The following is a 22,604-nucleotide window of genomic DNA, read 5'->3' on the forward strand; positions in this document are numbered from 1 at the left end:
TGCTGTATCCATTCATCTATCAGTGGACACTTGGACTGCTTCCACATCTTGGCCGTTGTAAATCATGCTGCAGTAAACATAGGGGTGCCTATATCTTTTTAAATTAGTGTTTTTATATTCTTTGAGTAAATATCCAATTGAGAAATTTCTGGATCATATGGTAATACTATTTTTAATTTTTTTGAGGAGACTCTGTACTGTTTTCCACAGTGTCTGGCCTTATCTTTATGATATCCTTGTTTTTTTCTTTTTCAGGTTCACTCTTTCTCCTCTGTCTTTATTGGTATTAGTACTTAGCACCTTTATTTTCAATCTAGGTTGTTTTCTGATGAATATATTTAAAGCAAGTTTCTTTTTAACTAATGCTATACCTATGTGTCATAAATTTTATTTTGGCTTTAAGTTTTTATAATTTACAGTGTTTTTAATAATTTTATAACACGGAGTGTTATTTTAGTTTCAGGTATACAATATAGTGATTTCACAATTATAAACAATGTCATAAATTTCAGGTTATAAATGTTTAAAATCGGGGCGCCTGGGTGGCGCAGTCGGTTAAGCATCCGACTTCAGCCAGGTCACGATCTCGCGGTCCGTGAGTTCGAGTCCCGCGTCGGGCTCTGGGCTGATGGCTCAGAGCCTGGAGCCTGTTTCCGATTCTGTGTCTCCCTCTCTCTCTGCCCCTCCCCCGTTCATGCTCTGTCTCTCTCTGTCCCACAAATAAATAAACGTTGAAAAAAAAAATTTAAAATTATTTTATTTCCTTTTATACTCAAAGCTTTTGTTTTTGTTTTATGTCCACTTACAAATTTTCAAAAACTGTTCTTCTGACATAGATTTGTAATTTATGGTACATGGTTACTTTCTGTGAATGAGCCACGTGTGCTCGGAAACAATCCAGACTCTATGTTTGTGGGTTATAAAGTTATATGTGCATATATGTGTGTATAAATATTAGCTTGAGTTTATTAATTATGACTCAGATCTTCAATATCTTATTTTTTTGTCTGTTTGATCTGTCATTGAGAGAAATGTATTAGAATTTATCTGTGTAATTGTTGGGTTTTCTTTTTTCTCCTTAGTCTGCTAGTTGTTTCTCCATAGATACATAGATAGGTATAGGTATTATTAATTAGGTACACATTTGTTTGTAGTCATATTGATCATTTTACCAGTATATATGTTCTTCTGATGTTAGAATTGCTACTTCAGCTTTCTTTTAGTTTATATTTGCCGTCCCTTTATTACTAACCTTTCTTTACATTTTGTTTTAGGTAGGTATGTGTCTTATAGCTAACATGTTGCTCTAAAAACATGTGTTTAAAAATCAAATTAAAAAAGTGTGTCTTTAGTTGGTATATTTAAACTGCTTGAATATGTAGTAATGATTATTCTTTTATATCACGTTTCCACCCCCCGTTTTTTAATGTTTTTAGTTTTGTTTTCTTTTTTGAGAGAGAGAGACAGAGCATGAGCAGGGGAGGGGCAGAGAGAGAGGGAGACAGAATCTGAAACAGGCTCCAGGCTCTGAGGTGTCAGCACAGAGCCTGATGTGGGGCTTGAAACCCTGAACCTTGAGGTCATAACCTGAGCCGAAGTTGGATGCTTAACTGACTGAGCCGCCCAGGCACCCTATACTTTTTCCCTTTATTTTCATTTCCCATCTACTGTTGGATGAATAAGAATTTTCTTCCTCTTGTTTGAGAGTAATATTCTCTATCTTCATCCTCTTGGTGATTGTCCCTAACTTATTTACATCCCTAGATTTATTAGTATCTCTTTCTTCCCACTTAACTTTTTTTTCTGCATTTAAAAAAAATTTATTTTTTAATTTACATCCAAATTAGCATATGGTGCAACAATAATTTCAGGAGTAGATTCCTTAATGCCCCTTACCCATTTAGTCCATCCCCTCTCCCACAACCCCTCCAGCAACCCTCTGTTTGTTCTTTATATTTAAGAGTCTCTTGTGTTTTGTCCCCCTCCTGGATTTCTATTATTTTTGCTTCCCTTCCCTTATGTTCATCTGTTTTGTATCTTAAATTCCTCATATGAGAGAAGTCATATGATACTTGTCTTTTTGTGACTAATTTCGCTTAGCATAATACCCTCCAGTTCCATCCATGTAGTTGCAAATGGCAAGATTTCATTCTTTTTGATTGCCGAGTAATACTCCATTTATATATATACCACATCTTCTTTATCCATTCATCAGTCGATGGACATTTGGGCTCTTTCCATACTTTGGCTATTGTTGATAGTGCTGCTGTAAACATTGGGGTGCATGTGCCCCTTTGAAACAGCACACCTGTATTCCTTGGATAGATACCTAGTGGTATAATTGCTGGGTTGTAGGGTAGTTCTATTTTTAATTTTTTGAGGAATCTCCATACTGTTTTCCAGAGTGGCTGCACCGGTTTGCATTCCCACTAAAAGTGCAAAAGAGATCCTCTTTATCTGCATCCTTGCCAACATCTGTTGTTGCCTAAGTTGTTAATTAATGTTAGCCATTCTGACAGGTGTGAGGTGGTATCTCATTGTGGTTTGATTTGTATTTCCCTGATGATGAGTGATGTTGAGCATTTTTTCATGTGTCAGTTGGCCATCTGGATGTCTTCTTTGGAGAAGTGTCTATTCATGTCTTTTGCCCATTTCTTCACTGGATTGTTTTTGGGTGTTGAGTTTGATAAGTTCTCTATAGGTTTTGGATACTAACCCTCTATCTGATATGTCGTTTGCAAATATCTTCTCCCATTCTGTCTGTTGCCTTTTAGTTTTGCTGATCGTTTCCTTCACTGTGCAGAGACTTTTTATTTTGATGAGGCCCCAATAGTTCATTTTTGCTTTTGTTTCCCTTGCGTCTGGAGATGTGTTGAGTAAGAAGTTGCTGCGGCCAAGGTCAAAGAGGTTGCTGCCTGTTTTCTCCTTGAGGATTTTGATGGCTTCTTATCTTACATCTAGGTCTTTCATCCGTTTTAAGTTTATTTTTGTGTGCTGTAAGAAAGTGGTCCAGGTTCATTGTTCTGCATGTTGCTGTCCAGTTTTCCCAGCACCACTTGCTGAAGAGACTGTCTTTATTCCATTGGACATTCTTTCCTGCTTTGTCAAAGATTAGTTGGCCATATGTTTGCGGGTCCATTTCTGGGTTCTCTATTCTGTTCCATTGATCTGAGTTTCTGTTCTTGTGCCATTACCATACTGTCTTGATTACAGCTTTGTAATACAGCTTAAAGTCTGGGTTGTGATGCCTCCAGTTTTGCTTTTCTTTTTCAAGATTGCTTTGGCTATTCAGGGTCTTTTGTGGTTCCATACAAATTTTAGGATTGTTTATTCTAGCTCTGTGAAGAATGCTGGTGTTATTTTGATAGGGATTGCATTGAATATGTAGATTGCTTTGGGTAGTATCGACATTTTAACAATATTTGTTCTTCCTATCCAGGAGCATGGAATATTTTTCCTTTTTTTTTTTTTTTGGTGCATCTCCTTCAATTTTTTTCATAAGCTTTCTATAGTTTTCAGTGTATAGATTTTTCACCTCTTTGGTTAGATTTATTCCTAGGTATTTTATGGTTTTTGGTGTAATTATAAATGGGATCTATTCCTTGATTTCTCTTTTTGTTGTTTCATTATTGGTGTATACGAATGCAACTGATTTCTGTGCATTGATTTTATATTGTGTGACTTTGTCGTATTCATGGATCAGTTCTAGCAGTTTTTTGGTGGAATCTTTTGGGTTTTCTATATACAGTATGTCATCTGTGAAGAGTGAAAGTTTGACCTCCTCCTGGCCGATTTGGATGCCTTTTATTTCTTTGTGTTGTCTGATTGCCAAGGCTAAGTCTTCCAATACTATGTTGAATAACAGTGGAGAGCCACTTAACTCATTCTTATCTCCGTCTTACTTCCTTCTTCCTATCCCACCTACCACCATGTTGGTATCTACATTTTTATTTTACAGTTGCCTTAAATATTTCCCCCCATGGTACTAGGTTTTGTATGCAAGATTGAAATTAACTCTGATCTTACATATGTTTATTTGCACGTATCATGTAACATGTCTTGTATTTGCTGCATCTCATGTGATTTTCAGAGATGGTATTAATGTGGTAAATAAAAACTTTTGAGAATTTGTATAGTTGGAAGTATTTTAATTTCTTTTCACATATTTAGGTAATAGCTTAGATGAATATAAAATTATAAAAATCTATATTCAAAGTTCTTCCTTTGGCCCTTTGAAAATATTAATTTGTTGCCTTCTTAAATCCATTGTTGATGCTTGGAAGGAGGTGATAATCATTTCCTGTTCCCTTTGGAAATACATTCTTTCTCACTGGAAGCTGTTAGCATATTTGTCTTTGATATTCTTAAATTTCATACCCAAAAATGTGACTAGGTGTGTTTTTGTCCTTATACATCATATCTGGAACACTGTGAATCCCTTTCATTCTGTGCTTTTTAAGTTTGCTTTAATGATGAGCAATTCTCAGCTGTTATTTCTTCAAAGACCCTGTTCTTTTTTTCTTCTCCTTCAGGACTCTTGTTTTGTACAGGTTGACACTTCTAACCTCTTCATTGCCTTGCTTATTCTCTTTTGTTTTGTTTGCATTTCTTATTTCCATGTTTTGTTTTGTTTATTTGCATTTTCCATTTATCCTTTTCTGATATCTTCTGGGAACTTTCTTTGAACTGATATTTCCAGTCACTGTTTTGTTTTTCAGCAACACATATTCTGTTTAACCTATCTGTTCAAGCACAGGATAGAGGATAGTGTATTGCTCTGTATGAATTTCTTCAGTTTCCTAGTGGACAGAGTGGTGTAATAGTATCAACCCTGTTGAGTTGTTTTGGAAAACTAAGTGATACAATCCATGTAAAGTGCTTAGAACAATGCCAAGTATGTGGTAAATGAGGGCTGTTTTTCTCTTTTTTTAACATTTATATTTTTCATACCCACTATTTCAAATTAGTTATTCTTTGTAACTTCTACTCCTTGATTCACATTACTGATAAAAATGTTTTTTTTTAAAGGATATTTATTATGTCTGTTACTATGCAGCATTCTTATTTCCTGTCCATTAATTCTGGTTTGCCTCTTACAGGTGTCTCTTACAGTTAAGGGGCTCCATTCTCTCCACATGTCTAGTTGTTGTGTTCTGTGAATACATATTTCCCTGGGAGGATATCAGCTTCCCTGTGTGTGAATGTTTAGAGGTTGAGGGAGTAGAGGCTGGACAGGGGAGAGCTAAAGCCTACTCATCTTAGCTGGGGTTTAGGGAAGGCCGGTGAGGAGTGAAGCAGAGTACCTCTGCCTTTACTATTTGTCCTTGGCTGCAACCCTTTTCCCACCTCAACCAGGCAATCCCGCACCTTTGAGAAACCCTTAATTCATTGGTCCTGTGGCTGTCACTAGATTGATGCTGCTGTTTTCCCTTCTTGTGCTGGCCAGGAAAGTCCTCATCTCTAGAGGGCAGTGCGGAGGCAGCAATATAGTTGCACAAGTAAAAAGCCCTTCCCCAAACTGGCTGTAGGTCCAGGCTCTCTCATGCTCCTTGATGTCTGCCTCTGCACTGGGACCTGCTGCCTTCTATCTCTCCAGGGATTTCTCACAGGTTTTGTGTCCCATTCTCAGATTTGTCACCCTGTCCCTCTATCTTCATAGTATCTGGGTTTAGAGTGGGATTCCAGGTGCATTGTCAGTTCTCCATTTTTTCATGGCTAGAAGTTTATAGTTTTTTATAACCGTACGTTAGTATTCTCATCTATCAGGTTGGTTTTTAAAACTGAACACAATTTCAGAATTTTAGGAAGCTCCTAATTACATGTGTGTGAGTCCAGTTCAGCTTTGTATCAGAAGATTAACTTAATAAAGACCTTTATTAAAAGAAAATTTATTCGTAAGGCAACCCACATTATATAGTAAGGCTCTTCTGTAGTATAAGATATTCATACTGCATCGACAGATTATCTCCCTGTTAATATATTCAGATACCCTTGGCATCTTTCTACTTGTATGAAGAGATTTAGCTACCTAAATTGTTTTTGTTTTTATCTTACTAAATCGTTAGTCCTCTTAGAGCCAATTTGTATTTCACTGAGACATTTTATGATGATTTCAGTATATGCTATACAGTATTTATAGTATATATCTTAATATAATTAGAAATTGTAGAATATATAAAAAAATGTATCATAGAAAGCAATTTGCTTGTATCATTAAAAGATCAGATGAATGAGAATTTCTGAAAGAAAACCTTTAAAATTTCATCTTTTGTACTTATCCTTGTTATAATGTTTCCTATTTCTGTATTTATTAAAGATGCACAGTAATCAAAAAGGCTTACTTCCAGAGCCAAATCCTGTACAAATTATGAAAAGTTTGAACAACCCTGCCCTGTTACAAGTCCTTCTACAACCCCAGCTTTGTGGACGAGCTGTTAAACCAGGTAAGCACCATGGCACTGATTAAATATAGAAGGTTGGCATGAAGTCAGTTTGTGCTGTTTTATATGAAAAACACATTTAAATTAGTCCAAAAATATTTTTCTAGGACTTGTCATGAATTTTAATTAATGGTCTGAGGTGATAATATGTTTTGCCTGTTTTTGGTAGATACAATCTGCTTATATGTTTCCTGATTTCTTTTACCTTTTTAAAACCAGTTTAGCTCATAATTAAATGACAGGAATTTAAAGACCAGATAATTAATTACACTACATTGTTATGGACTGTATCAACAGACAACATGATACTTTTCTAAGTAATATTTTTAGCAGAATTACTTTGTTCAAAAATGCTAAAGTTATGTTTCCTTTTTGCTCTTTTTTGTTGAAAAATAGTTTTGCTTTGTAGAAAATGACAAAAGCATTATGGAAATCTTTATAATATTGGTATATATTAAATATCTATTTAGTATTCCTTCTCTGATAAGAGCCTACCTTTTGAAATGTACAACTATATGTACATAAAATGTATACTTTAGCATTATGAAGTGAATTTTTATATTCAACATTAAAGTTTAGAATAAAAATGTTTAAATACATTTTATGTTTGTTTCAATGCTGACTGGTCTAACACCAGCTAGTGGACTGCAATTCAGTTCTAGCACTGACTACCCAGGGTTAGCCCAGACCCCAGAAGTTAAGGGCTTAGTCACCAACAGGTCTGCCTCTCTTTACGCACCAGTTGTCAATTCAGGGGGGCCCCAAGCCACCTGTACTTCTGACCCCTGGCTACAAATTCAGGGATTCCAATGACCACCCCAGGTTTGATGATTTACTAGAACAGTTCATAGGGCTTAGGAAAGCACTATACTTATGATTACCGTTTGATTATAAAGGCTACAACTCAGAAACAACCAAAAGAAAATACTCTTAGAGCTAGGTCTAGGAGGGCCCTGAATGCAGAGCTTTGGTGATCTTTTCCCATGGAGTCAGAGCACATCTCTGTGTTCGCCAGCTAGAGATGTCTACTGAATTAAATTTGGCATTCAGAGTTTTTATTGAAGTTTTGTTATATAAGCAATGACGACCTGTTATTGAACTCAATCTCCAGTTTCACTCTTCTCTCTGGAGATCAGGAGGTCCTGCTGATACCACGTGGCCCAAAGCTCCAGCCCCCTAATCACATAGCTGGTGTTTCTGGCAAGAGCAGTCCCCCCATAAAGGCCCACCTTGAGTCACCTCATTAGCATAACAAAGATACTTGTAGCACTCAGAAAATTGTAAGGATCTAGTATTCCTTCTAGGAACCAGGGACAAAGACCAGTTACATTTTGTATTATACAACAATAGTCATAGTAATAAATATGTCCCATAATCATCAATTATTTGTGTGTAAGAAGCAGCTTTAGAAGTTTTCTGGTTCAGCCTGTTACATAATCAGATATCTCTTCTACAATTTTAATGGTATAGAGATAGTTTTTTACATCTTGATTACTTAAAGCATGAGAAGCTCATTATTTCCCAAGGCAACCTATTCCCTAATTAGACAAATTTATTTACTAGAGTTTTTTTTAAATATTAGATGGTAATCCCTATAATTTTAGCCATTTATTCTAGTTCTTCCTCTGAAGAAACACAGAATAAATCTATTCCTTCTTCCATAAGAAAAGACTTCTAATAATATTTGAAAAGACAGCTACCATGAGACCTTAGTCATTTTTGGTTTTCCCTGTCTTCTATTCTCCAGGTCAGTGGTCTTCTTAAAATTTATTTATTTTTTGAATATGCAGCCATATCAGTAAAATAAATTTTGAGCAGAGCCCCAGTGTATACAGTATATGTATCAATTATATGTCAGTTATATAAATGCACCCTTGTTGACCTGTATATTAAGAAATGATAAAACTTAATATTTTTTATTTAAGGATGAAAGTTAATATGAACAAGAATTCTAGTATTTTTTTCTGCACCTCGTTAACTTCTTTGAAGACTACCGTTTTGTATTTGGCTCTCCACAATATGTCCCAAGATACGCTCTCAGGCCTCCCCAACTGGTTGTCCTCTTGTAGATAACAGCCTAGGTTTTCTGATTTGTGCAGAAATAGGGTATACACAGACATGAACATATCCTGTAAATGGGTTTTGATCAGCATAGAATGTGGTGGGATTTCCCTCCTGTGATCATTCTGTTGCTGTTCATGCAGTCCAAGATTGTATTAGTGTTTGAGGGAAGTATTTCATGCTCTTGGGTCTTTTAGAAAGTATTGTCCACATCTTTGGACTCTGGGCTCTCTTTAGTAACTCCTGTCCAATATTAATTTTTGTCTTTTCATCTGAGAATATATATTCTCTACTCTGCTTTTCTACTCAGATTGATGTATGGCCAAGAAATAAGTTATGCTTATTTTAGGGATAGTTTCACAATTTTAAATAGGATGTCTCAATATTACACTGATGGAGAAATTATTTCACCAAGCTTGCTTTCTTCCTTTGTGTGGAGTGGCAAGGGAAGAAGATTAAATCTCCTTAACGTGAACACATGCAAAGCTTCTGGAGGATGTAATGACAGTTTCTTGGTGGTTAGGAAAGACTAAGTGTCTTGTTAATCAGTGAATGCCACCTGTATTTCCTTTATCTTTTTAAAAAAATTTTTTAATGTTTATTCATTTTTGAGAGAGAGACAGAGCATGAGTCGGGGAGGGGCAGAGAGTGAGGGAGACACAGAATCTGAGGCAGGCTCCAGGCTCTGAGCTGTCAGCACAGAGCTTGACGTGGGGCTCGAACTCACGGACTGCAGGATCATGACCTGAGCCGAAGTCGGACGCTCAACCGACTGAGCCACCAGGCGCCCCTGTCCTTTACTGTATCTAACTCTATCCCTTACTGTATTTTGAGCTCCTCACAGAGGGCTCTGAGCAACCTAAGAATTATAATTCATTATAATTATGTTTATATTAAGTAGTATAGATATTTATATTTATACCCTCGCTCTTCTTCCTTCTCGTTTCATTTCTCAAATAACTCACACTTATTTACCTGTTTTTAGTTTGCCTCTCCCACTAGAATGTAAGTTCCATAACTACAAAGATTTATGTCTTGTTCATCTCCTGCACCTAAAGCAACTGTTAATTATAATGAAAGGAACTTAAATAGTTATTTACAGATCAATCTTCTTCCTCTGTATCTCTGTTCCACAGCTTATACATACCTTGTTACTCACATATGGTCTGTTCTACAAATTCTCAACTACTCTGCCTTTTCTGTCTAATCTGTGCACTTCCATCAGCTTGATTTTCCTCTCAGACCCAGTTTGGTTATGTTACTCTGACCATACTGATCTTTTCTCTTCAATCCAGACCTTTTAACCAACTTCAAAATACAATGTAAATATTCTAGACTTCTTTCTTTATATGTATGTGTGTGTGTCCCTTTTAAATTTTAACTAGTATGCAATTACTTATAGTCTAAGTTATATTTTTAACAGCTTTATTGAGTTATATTTGCATATTAATCTACACATTTAGACTGTAAAAATTTATAAGTTGACATATGTATAAAACCATTGTGTACATAATTTTGATATATAAGTATATACCCATATGTATATTGCCATAATCAAAATAATGAACATATTTATAACTCTCAGAAGTTTCATTTTGTCTTCTTATAATCTCCCTCTCCTCCATCCCTAGGAAACTACTGATTTGACTTCTGTCACTATAGTTTGTCTTCTCTAGAAATTTATATAAATGGAATCACCCTGAAATTTATATAAATGGAATAAAATAAAATTACTATTTTGAGACTCATTCATGTTTCATGTATCAGTAGTTTTTTTTTTTTTTTTTTTTTTTTTTTAATGGAGCCGTATTGCATTCCACGGTTTGCATATCTATTGAATTGTTGATGAACATTTAGGTTATCTCTAGTTTGGGATCGTTACAAATAAAATTTCTGCGAACATTTGTGTTAGTCTTTCTGCAGACTTATGCTTTTATTTCTCCCTGCTAAATATCTAGTTGTGGAATGGCCAGGGCATGTGGTAGGTGTAGGTTTGAGTTATAAGAAACTCTCCCATCTGTTTTCCATTGTGGTTAAACCACTTTGCATTCTCAGTCATCAATATCTAGGGCTCCAGTTTGCTTCATATTCTCACCAACACTTGTTATGTTCCTCCTTTAATTTTAGCCTTTCTATTGGGTATCTCACAGTGATTTTGACTATTCCTTTCAATGATTTTGAACATCTTTTAAAATGCTAATTAGTCCTCTTTATACCTTTTTTGTTATATCATTTTAAATATTTTATGCCTTTTTCTTCTTCTTCTTTTTTTTTATTAAGTTATCTTTTTCTTATTAAGTAGTAAGTGTTCTTTATTAGAGGTACAAGTCCACTGTTGTATGTATGGGTTTGCACATATTTTCTTTCACGCTGCAAGTTTTCCTTTATTTTCTTAACAGTGTCCTTTGAAGAGCAAAATTTATTATTTTGGCAAAGTCCAATTTGGTTTTTGTTAAAATTTGTACATCTTTTGTCATATTTAAGAAATCTTAAAAAAAATCTTTGCCAAATTTTAGGTCATTAAGATGCTCTCATATATTTTCTTTGAGAAGTTTTATAATTTTTTATATTTAGATTTCTGGTTTATGTTAATTTTTGTTGATGGTGTGAAGCTAAGTAAAGGTGCAGGTTAATTTTTTACCGTTGTTCCACCATCGTTTGTTAAAAAAGATTATCCTTTTCCATTGAATTGCTTGACGCCTTTTTTCAAAGATCAGTTCACTCTGTAGGTATGTATGGCTCTATCTCTGGATTCTCCATTCCATTCCATTGATCTAAACATTTGTCTTTTTCCCAGTACTGCATTGTCTTGATAAATGTAGCCTTATAACAAGCCCTGAAATCAGTGAGTGTAAATCCTTCGTTTTGTTTGGCCTATTCTCTGTCCTTTGTGTTAATATATAAATTTTGGAACTAGACTGTCAATCTCCATGAAAAAATTTCAGTAATTTAATTGGGATTGTGTTAAATCTATACTAATTTGGATAGAGTTGACAACAGTGTTGAGGTTGAGCCATACATATGGTATATTTCTCAATTAAGGTCTTACTAATTTTTCTCAGAAATAATTTGTAAATTTCAAGGTACAAATATTACACATATTTTGTCAGTTATTCATAGTATTTTACATTTCTTGATACTATTTTAAATAGAATTGCCTTTAAATTTAAATTTCGAATTTCTTATTTCTAGCATATGAAAGTACACTTGATTTTGTATATATTGTATCTTGCAACCTAGCTTATCATTTCCTGTAGGTTTTGTTCTTAGGATTTTCTATATACACAATCATGTAATCCACTAATAAACACATTTTCACTTCTTCCTTTCCAATATGTGTGACTTTTACTTCTTTTTCTTGCTTTATTGTAATATACAGAAATTCAGCATAATTTGTGCATTGAACTGGTAAGAATGCACATCTTTGCCTTGTTTCTGATCTTGAGGAGAGAACATTCATTCTTTTACTGTCATATTAGCTATAGCTTTTTCACAGATTTCCTTTTTCAAGCTGAGAAATTTGCCTTCTATTTCTATATTGCAGAGAAATTTTGTCGTGATAATTGCTAGAATTTATCCAGTGCTTTTATGCATTAATTGAGATCATCATATGTGTTTTTTGTTTTTGTTTGGTCTGCTAGCATGATGAATTACATTAATTTTTGAATGTTAAACCAACCTTTTATTACAAGGGTAAACCTCATTTGGTCATGATGTATTATAGTCCTTTGTACATATTGTTGATTGACAGTGTTGTTCAAGACTTCTTGAGGGGAGGATGGGGCACAATGGAAGAAGTTAAGGATAAAGGCAGTTATATGTGAGACTGTAGACATTTCCAGAGTGTTTTGATTCTGGTGGTGGTTGTTTTAAACTGGGAAATACTGTATTCATTAAAAGCTGTGAAAAAATATTTTTTAATGTTTTATAACAAAATACAGTGACTAACTGAAAAAAAGAGAGGAGTTGGTGTTGAAATCTCTAACCATATTTGTGGATTTGTCTACTTTTTTAGTTCTAGAAATATTTGCCTTCTGTATTTTGAAGCTTTGTTATTTGAGGCACATTTAAGATTGTTGTATCCTCCTGATGACCCCTTTATTGTTATGAAATGACCGTTTATCCCTCTTTCCTATTAAACAATCTGTCTTTATAAACAATTTAGCTAATGACCTAATCTTCTTACCACCTGTTGTGAAACAGGATCCTTCTAAAGAAAACAATTTGCTCTTATTTTATTTTTGAGAGAGAGAGGGAGCAAGAGAGAGAGAGAGAGCAAGTGTGAGCGTGCATGAGTTGGGGAGGGACAGAAAGAGGCACAGAATCTGAAGCAGGCTTCAGGCTCTGAGCTGTCAGCAGGGCTCGAACTCATGGATGATGAGATCATGACCTGAGCCGAAGTTGGAAGCTCAACCAACTGAGCTACCCAGGTGCCCCCAAAGAAAACACTTTTGAACAGTTTTCCAAAGATGGACTAGTTTAGCAAGTAATAAACACTTGTGCTTTTTAAAACATGGGATAAACTTGTAGACATGTTATATGTGAATTTCAAATATTTTTGATCGTTAGATTAAATGCTTTTTTTTTAAGGCACTTATTTTTTTCCCTTTCTTTTTTTTATAAATAAGACAACACAATTCTTTATTTTTTTAAAGTAAGCTCTCCATCCAATGTCAGGCTTAAACTCATGACCCACAGATCAAGAGCCACATGAGTCACACGTTCTACCAACCAAGCCAGCCAGGCTCCCTAAGATGAAATGCTTTTTGAAGCACTTTCTATGCCTGACCATTCCTAGTTGCTTTGTAATATTAGATGAAATTACTTCACATATTTTCTATCTCATGTTTCTGTCTCTTATTTATTTTGAAAACATCTCTTTTAATATATACTCTGGTATTTGTCGTCAGGCAAACTTGGTAAAAAGTGTGGCTATTTATTCCTTTTATCAACTATGTATTGTTTCTTTTGTTTTTATTATATAAATATTTTTATGTACATATATTGTCTTCTTAAATGGGTTGTAAGCTCTTCAAAGGAAAAGACTGTATGTTCTTGGCCTTCCCACCCACCCTACTCCCTGCCAACATACCCCAAAAATCTAACACAAATATGGAGCAAATGACAGGGGTTCAATTAGTATTATACTTACTCTAATACATGGAGTTAGTTTTGTTGCTCTAAGAACTAGAGAAGAGAAAGCCTAGGGTTGGTGTTTTATTATCTTGACAAGAAGGTGTTGGGATTTGAAATCAAATTCTGATTTTGAATCACGGGGAAGGGAGCTTGTTACTTCTTGTGTGACAAGGTCAGTATATAATTGACCTTTCAATAAACTTGTTAAAAGTTTTAAAAACTATATTTATTTACCCTTTTTGGAGTTTATTTGTTTTTGAATCCCATGTATGTCATGAAGTTAAATATTTTATTTTCTTAAAAGCAGTTCTTGGAACACCTCACAGCTTGCCACATCTGATGAATCCATCCATCTCCCCTGCATTTTTACATCTGAATAAAGCACATCAGGTATATAAATGGCATTGAGTACTGAAGTATCAAACATTTGGAGTGACTCATTTGTTTGCTCTTAACATTTAAAATTCTTGAGAAGTTAAATGAGTATTTCATCTCTAAAAAAAAATTCTTAGTAATAACTATGGCTACATGAAAACACAGGACATCAGATCAAATTAAGCTGATCAAAGCAGTATAGTTCTGTTTATAGGGCATTAAGGGAAGAGAGGTGTATTTTGTGGCATATTTTTCTAGAAATAAGTAGTAAAAACAAGTCTTATGTGGTCTTAACTCAAAGTATTCACAGAAAGAAAAAAATGAATGTGAACTCTTAATTTTTAAATTTTAGTCTATATGAAAATAATTCATACAAGAATAAAAATGTGTTTCTTACCTTCAGATAAGTATTTTAAAACGTATTTGTATGTAAACATAATATTGGAGATAAATACTACTCATTAATTTCTGGTACTGCTGTGTCTATATAAAAGCCTAATTACAAATCCAACCTAATGTATGATAGATGATTAATGTAGCTTAATGAAGGAGTAGTCCTAAACTGAGCTTTTGAAGAAAAGGTTTATCTTTTATTTATTTTTCATTTTTGGAATCTAACGTAGGACCTTGTACATTAGAGGGTCTTTATTCATTCATTTAGTCAACATATTGAGAATCTAACATGTACTGGACACTGTGCTGGTCATTGAGGCTATAGCATTGAACAAAAACATTCACAGTCCTTTGTTCTTGAAGAATTTCAACAAATATAGAAAACAAATGTTAATTCTAATAAGTTGTGAAGAGTGACATGAGAGGGGAGTTCAGAGTACTGACGATATTCTCTTTATTTTAGAATTAAGACAAGAATGCTTAATTTTGCCCAGAAGGTCTATCCAAGCTGGCCTCTGCTGCCTCTCCTGTACATTGGGTATCACTGTCCCAGCAATAATGGTCTGCTTTTAGTCCTCGAAGGACTTTGCTCTCTTCTTCATTCTTTGCTCCTGCTGCTGCTTCTACCTGGAATGCTCCCCACCTCAATACCACCTAAGTCCCCCAGACTTCACCTAGTTCTTTCTCCACAGCCTTCAGATCTCTGTGCAAGAGTTAGTTCCTCAGGGAAAATTTCCTTGAATTCACCAACCTACATCAAATCCCCAACTATTCTCATAGCTCCTGTATTTTTCTTTCACATACTCATCACCATTTGTAATTATATGTTTTTAATATTAATGTCTCCCTCCCTCAGGAACCTCTAAGATCTGTGAGGGCAGATTGTATTTTGTATTTCTCATTGTGTAGCACTGTACCTGGCACACAGTAAGTGCTCAGTAAATATGTGTTGGATGATTAAATGAATAAATAAATGATTGAATGACAGTGACATAAAGCCAAAAGGGGGTGGGGGGAGGAAGAAGGATGAAAGAAAAAAAGAAGATCTGGAGTTAGTTCTATGACCACATAATCACATCTTGTATATTATTAAAAGAATAATTAGCATTGCCTGAAGTAGGAAAGTAGGATATTAAGCTATTGGCTTTTGCTCAGATCAACTGGAGAATTGAACTTTAAAATGAATTGGGTTCTGTGAAAAGTAGCTTTTCAAAATTAAACTAACTCGATGCTTTATCATTTTCACAGAGCACAGTTATGGGTAATACTTCTAATTTATTCCTTCAGAATCTTTCTCACGTACCATTGGCACAGCAACAATTAATGAAGTTTGAGAATATTCCTAATAATGTAAGTATGGCATTGTTTTTTTCTTTGGAATTGAGTTCATTCCTTTTCTGTATTCAGGCTGTCAGATTGTTTATGAACATTCACATGTGTAGCCTTTTCATTTGGTGATATCCTGCTGCCATGAGCAGAAGTCTTATTTTCTTTTCTTCTTTTGCAGAAACCGGGCTTACTTGGAGATCCCCCAGCCATGATACTTCAAACCACAGTAGGGATGGGGTCAGCACTTCCTTTGAAAACAGAGTTGGGTCATCATGGAGAAGCACATAAAAGTAAATGACATGCATTTACTGAGAAGTCTGGAAGCAGTCAGATTTGAGATTTAAAGATGGTTTACCTATATTCTGCTTTTATTTACAGAAAGGTTAAATTTGAGTTTTATTCAGTCATTTAAAATTTTAAGAGCCCTCTTGGCTTTTCTATTTTTCATATAAGAAAACTATTGATAAGTTATTGATGGACTTGCTTCCATGCCAAGATCACATTTTCCGTGTTGGATATGCTTTAATATTTGATGAATGTTCACAGCAGCATGAGGCAAAGACATAGATCCCTTTGAGAGTGACGTGCTGCCCACTGGGCTGACAACATATTACATAGATATCCATTTAATTTTTGCCTGAATAAGAAACCCTTAGCTTTTAAAGAAATATGTGGTATTTTGGTAAACTTTGATGATTTATTTGTATTATTTTTTAAATGTGATCTCCAAACTAGTAGTCGAAGAAAAATAACAACATGTGTACTCTGTGTTTCTGAAAAGATGACAAATTTAAACATTTTTTAAATGTTTATTTTTGAGACAGAGGGAGACAGCGCGAGTGGGGGAGGGGCAGACAGAGGGGAGACACAGAATCTGAAACAGGCTCCAGGCTCTGAGCTGTTAGCACAGAGCCCGATGCGGGGCTCGAATCCACAATTGTGAGATCATGACCTGAGCCGAAGTCGGACACTTAACCAACCGAGCCACCCAGGTGCCCCTGAAAAGATGACAAATTTAAACAAAACAATTATTTTTTAGAAAAACAAAAGCATCGGGGCGCCTGGGTGGCGCAGTCGGTTAAGCGTCCGACTTCAGCCAGGTCACGATCTTGCGGTCCGTGAGTTCGAGCCCCGCGTCAGGCTCTGGGCTGATGGCTCAGAGCCTGGAGCCTGTTTCCGATTCTGTGTCTCCCTCTCTCTCTGCCCCTCCCCCGTTCATGCTCTGTCTCTCTCTGTCCCAAAAATAAATAAACGTTGAAAAAAAAAAAAAAATTTAAAAAAAAAAAAAAAAAAAAGAAAAACAAAAGCATCTGGTATACCAAGATTTCTTATTGGAATGCGATTTGAAAGGAACTTTCAGTTTGAAGTGTAATTGAAATTTGTCTTAAGTAATTATGCTGGGAAAAGAGAAGGGCCACAAGTAATTTAAAAAAAAAGTCAATTAAATATAGGGTAGTATATTTTGCCTTTGCAGGAAGCCAGCAAGTCAAATGATCAAATAAATCCATCAATTCTGATTGTTTAAATTGACTGGGTGAAAGTTAAACTAGTATACAGACAGGTGTAGAAATTTTTATGGTATGATGGAGCCTTTTCCAAAAATTAAATTTTATATCACTAAAAGCTCATGCAGATGTTTAAAAAATTTTTTTAACGTTTATTTATTTTTAAAAGAGAGCAACAGAGAACGAACAGGGGAGGGGCAGAGAGAGAGAGAGGGAGACACAGAATCCAAAGCAGGCTCTAGGCTCTGACCTTTCAGCACAGAGCTCCATGTGGGGCTCAAACCCACTATCCGTGAGATCACGACCTGAGCCGAAGTTGAATGCTTAACGGAGAGCCACCCACCCTTCATGCAGATGTTTATTATTTGTGTTGGGTTAAATAATAAGCTATTTGCTTTTGCATAAACTGCTTTAAGAACATTTAAAATTCAAAATGTCCAAATAAATACATTGCTAGAAGAAGTATCCACCTCTATTTAGTACTAGAAATAATTTAAGAAATTTGTTCAGTGAATTTGTAAAATATAAATTTGACTTAACGTACTTATCAAAATTAGCTCTTTTCTTCTAATTGTGAGCCATAGATTTTTAAAAAGTGGAATGGTTCAAAATTTTCCTATTAAAATTTTCATCTCTTCCAGAATTTCTTGGTATTTCCTGTAAATAAAAATGTAAAGCTTTCATGTGTTAAATTGGTGCCTATCTATTCACAAATATTACTGTTTTTAAAACCAGGGTTATGCTGATGTTTAAAAACCAGCTCTCTAGGTCTAAAAAAAAGTCTTGATTTTCATAGCATTTGTAGAGGTCTACGTGTAAGCACTACAAGTCATGGCCAATTGCACACTACCCACATGAAGACACTGAATTCAGGAGCTGGGAAAAGATACCCATAGTCAGCTGTTATGAACTGGTACAAGTTGGCTGACCAAAACTATTGTTGGATTTGATTTAACTTTATTTTTAGGTGTCAGAGAGTTTTTTCAGCTGAAGACTTAATTATTTATGGAAGCAGGCAAATTACAGTGATTGGGCATTAAAACAAAGGCACCTGATGTAACTTAAGTGCCAAAAAGTATACACATTTTGCTCTCATATTTTACAATAGACAGCTAAAACTTGGAGTTAAAAAATATCCTTGAGATTGTCCTGGAAGTTGTTGAAAATAAGGAAAGCATGATTACTGTTATAGGGTTTGTTTTTATTACCCCCATATGGAAACCTGCTACTTTACAACCACTAACTTCACGTTTTAAATATAACTCTTCTCTAACGGGCACAAAATAGTTTTTTCCACATTTTGCCCATAACTTAACAAAAATCCAAAGGACTGTTGTGAAGAACTCTTGTCTAATCAAACCTTTTTGCATTTGTGGTTTACTACAGCATCTAATCTGATTCCAACTCAAACAACTATAACAGCTGGAATGGGCATGTTACCATTCTTTCCAAATCAGCACATTGCTGGACAAGCTGGGCCAGGGCACGGGAATACTCAGGAGAAACAGCCAGCCTCGGTGGGGAAGGCAGAAGGAAATTTCTCAGGGTCACAAGCTTATCTTCAGAGCTTTCCAAACCTTACTGCAGGAGGCTTGCTGACAGGACACCATAAGCAACAGCAGAGTCAGCCAAGAGGCTCGGAGATAAGTTCAGGGGTAAGAAAATTTATGCATACATACACACACAAACACACAAGTACACACATATACATGTGTATACTACATGTATGTAGATAATACGCAGGAATATATATGTCTATTCTTTTAAAATTTTTTAAATTCTAATTCTACAGGATTCTAATTTGGGGCTTATTTTACAGGTAATGTAATTTATGAAGTATCATAAAGTATCTTCAGTATTTTTAAATTCCAAAGAAAGTTAATAACATACTTAAAGTATAGAAATGTGGATTACAAACTAGATGATTGATATATCAATGACATGATGACTTTTTCATAGTGTGCATTTACTTCTCAAAATAGAAGAAAATATTGCACTCATAAAACTGTTATTATAAGCAAACAGCCCATCTTTTGATAAGTTATGCCAGCTGATGTTTGTGACTATGCTTAATTACTTACCAGTTTGTAAATAAAATAATTTCAATTTCAAGAAAATGAGTTTTTTAAGTCTGTAAAATAACTTAAATATGGATTCTTTATTCTTATAGATACTTTTCTGAAATTCAGTATTTCAATTAGAATTCAGAATTCTAATATTCACAAATGCTTGATATTTTAGAAATGAAATATAAACCAAGTTCAAAATTTGTAGTTTGGAAAAGCTTAAGAGTATCATTAATACTTATCTAATGATATGGTGTTATTTATGAGGCTAATGAAATAATAACGCTTTTTAAAAAAAAATTTTTTTTAACGTTTATTTATTTTTGAGACAGAGAGAGACAGAGCATGAACGGGGGAGGGTCAGAGAGAGAGAGAGAGAGAGACACAGAATCTGAAACAGGCTCCAGACTCTGAGTTGTCAGCACAGAGCCTGATGCAGGGCTCGAACTCACGAACTGCGAGATCATGACCTGAGCCGAAGTCGGACGCTTAACCGACTGAGCCACCCAGGCGCCCCAACGCTTTTCAAAATGTTAATTTTTTCTACTTTAAATTTATACTCTGTAACTAGGTATTAGTTTAATATGTAAAGGCAAAACCAATTTTATTTTATCTGAAAAATGTCAAAGTCAGTTATTAAACTCTGGTCTGCTCAAAAGAATCTAATCTCTGTTTTAATTCTGGAAGTTTTACCCAATTATTTTATTTGTTCTTAGACCAGCGACATTTGTAAATGTTAAACTTGGTAGGTAGAATAAAGTACATTTAATTTATATTCATACCCTGAAGTACCCTTTGGTTTGTAAGTAGTATAAAACTCAGGTTATAAGCAGCATGTGAGGGGAAAAAATTCATGTAGTTGGCTGTATTGAAATGTCAAAATAATTAGATTAATCTGGAGGTGGCTTTATTGTCAACTAGTCATAGCAGCAGATATGGATGGGATGCCCTACAATTGTTCATTGAGAAAGCTAAGGCAGATCTTGTAGAATGAATTTTAAAAATTTATCTGCAGTATTAATTTTGGGGGTTTTTGAGGGAAATTAAACAATTGGAACTCATACATGAATATGCTATATCTTTTTGCACAGAAAGCGCCAGCTCTTTAGAAAAGCTTGATTTGAGGTGATTCACATAATGGGCAGAGTCTATCAGGAGGAAAACAGCCAAAGTGGTGCAGGGCCAGGAAAACAGGTTCTGTGAAAAAAATTGAGGGAAATGGAGACATGTAACCCTGAAAGAGAAGACAAGCTGGATATCTATTAAAAAAATATATTCTCAGACTAGTCACAGGGTATTTTGTGTTTCACCAGTAGGCAGAACTAGTCCAGTAACTATGAGCTACAGTAAAGCATTAGGCTTTATACAACAAAATACTGTATTAGGCTTAATACAACAAAGAGCAGTTGAAGCTTTCACACAAACAAAAAGCTTGATTCTTTCACTAAGATGTGACTGTCCTGTCACTGAAAACAATTAAGTAGGCATGAAATGAGCATTGGTTCAGATTGCTGTAAAGTGATTCCTCTTTTGACAGTAGGGGTTTGGGCCAGGTAATTTCAAAGTGTGTTTTCCAAGAATGAAGCAAGAAATTTGATTTTGTTAAACATAATTGGTTTCATTCAACTTTAGATTTTTAGACTTACGTTTTTAAGAAATTTTTTTGTTAAGGTATAATTGACATACAGCATTATATTAGTTTCTGATATACAATATGAGGATTTGATACATATCACACATATTACAAAATGACCACCCCAGTAAGTCTAGTTAATATTCATTACCATACATACATATATTATAATTTTTTTGTGTATAATGGGAACTTTTAAGATTTGTTCTCTTAGCAACTTTCAAATATGCAATGTGGTTTTATTAACTATAGTCACCATCCTGTACATCACATCCCCATCACTTATTTATTTCATAACTGGAAGTTTGTACCTTTTGACTTTTTTCACCTGTTTTGCTCACCTCTGTCTCTGATAAGCACCCATCTGGTTTCTGTATCTATAAGCTTGTTTTTTCTTTTCTTTTCTTTTTTTATTCTGCATGTAAGTAAGATCATACAGTATTCGTTTTTCTCTGACTTTTTTCATTTAGCATAATGCCCTCAAGGTCCATTCTCATTATCACAAATAGCAAGATTTCTTTCCTATTTAAGACTGAATATATACACACTTTTTTTTATTCACCCATCAAAGAGCAGTTCTGTTGTTTTCATATCTTGTCTGTTGGGGATAGTGCTTCAGTGAACATGGGAGTGCAGATGACACTTGAGACAGGGATTTCATGTCCTGTGAATATATACCCAGAAATGGGACTGCTGGATCACACGGTAATTGTTTATTTTTTTTAGGAACTTCTATACTGTTTCTCATTATGGTCATATTGCTTTTCTCCCATTCAGTAGATTGTGTTTTCATTTGCTGTACAGAAGCTTTTTAGTTTGATGTAGTTCCACTTGTTTATTTTTACTTCTGTTGCCTTTGCTTTTGGTGTCATATCCAAAAAGTCCCTGCCAAGACTAATGTCAAGGAGTTTTTTTCCTATATTTTCTCCTAGGGGTTTTATGCCTTCTGATCCTATATTTAAGTCTTTAATCCAGTTTGAGTGAATTTTTGTGTGTGGTGTAAGATCAGGGTCCATTCTCATTCTTTAGCATGTGGACGTCCAATTTCCCCAGCACCATTTATTAAAGAGATGTCCTTTTTTCCATTGTGAATTCTTGGCTCCCTTGTCAAAGATTGACCACATATGTGTGGGTTTATTTCTGAGTTGCCTATCTTACTTGATAATGATGTACAATCTTTTTAATGTATTGCTGAATTTGGGTTGCTAGTATTTTGTTGAGTTTTGCATCTGTGTTTATCAGGGATATTGGTCTGTAATTTTATTTTCTTGCAGTGTTCTTGCTTTGGTATGAAGGTAATGCTGGCCTCATTAAATAAATTAGGAAAGTATTCTCTCCTCTTGAACATTTTGGAAGAGTTTCAGAAGAAATGGCATTAATTTTTCGTTAAATGTCTGGTACAGTTTACCAGTGAAGCCATCTAGTCCTGTTATTTTCATTGTTGGGAGGTTTTTGACTACTCCTTACTTCATTATTGGTCTGATAAGATTTTCTATTTTTGTAATGATTTGGTCTTGATAGGGTATAGGTTTCCAGGAACTTATCCATTTCTTTGTAGGTTATCCAATTTGTTGGCAAATATTTCTTGGTAATAGTTTCTTACAATCCCTTGTATTTCTGTGGTATCAGTTTTAATGTCTCCTCTTTCATTTGTAACTATTGGAGT

General features: G+C 34.8%; 1 protein-coding gene across 6 annotated transcripts in view; it reads left to right on the forward strand.

The window, feature by feature from the left end:
• The window catches only part of RAVER2 (ribonucleoprotein, PTB binding 2), a 100,980-nt gene that overhangs the window by 34,858 nt on the left and 43,518 nt on the right, over positions 1–22,604 (forward strand). For 3 of the 6 annotated variants that reach the window (XM_086717205.1, XM_086717206.1, XM_025912471.2), the window contains exons 5-9: positions 6,317–6,443; positions 13,942–14,027; positions 15,654–15,755; positions 15,913–16,024; positions 18,626–18,894. In XM_086717205.1, the coding sequence (XP_086573331.1) occupies positions 6,317–6,443; positions 13,942–14,027; positions 15,654–15,755; positions 15,913–16,024; positions 18,626–18,894 (696 nt within the window). The remainder of the gene's footprint in view (positions 1–6,316; positions 6,444–13,941; positions 14,028–15,653; positions 15,756–15,912; positions 16,025–18,625; positions 18,895–22,604) is intronic. The other 3 variants (XM_086717204.1, XM_086717203.1, XM_086717202.1) reach the window with 3 other exon arrangements.

The sequence above is a fragment of the Puma concolor genome, chromosome C1, assembly GCF_028749965.1.
Source record: "Puma concolor isolate L17-30 chromosome C1, mPumCon1.1.hap2, whole genome shotgun sequence".
Lineage (NCBI taxonomy): Eukaryota > Metazoa > Chordata > Mammalia > Carnivora > Felidae > Puma > Puma concolor.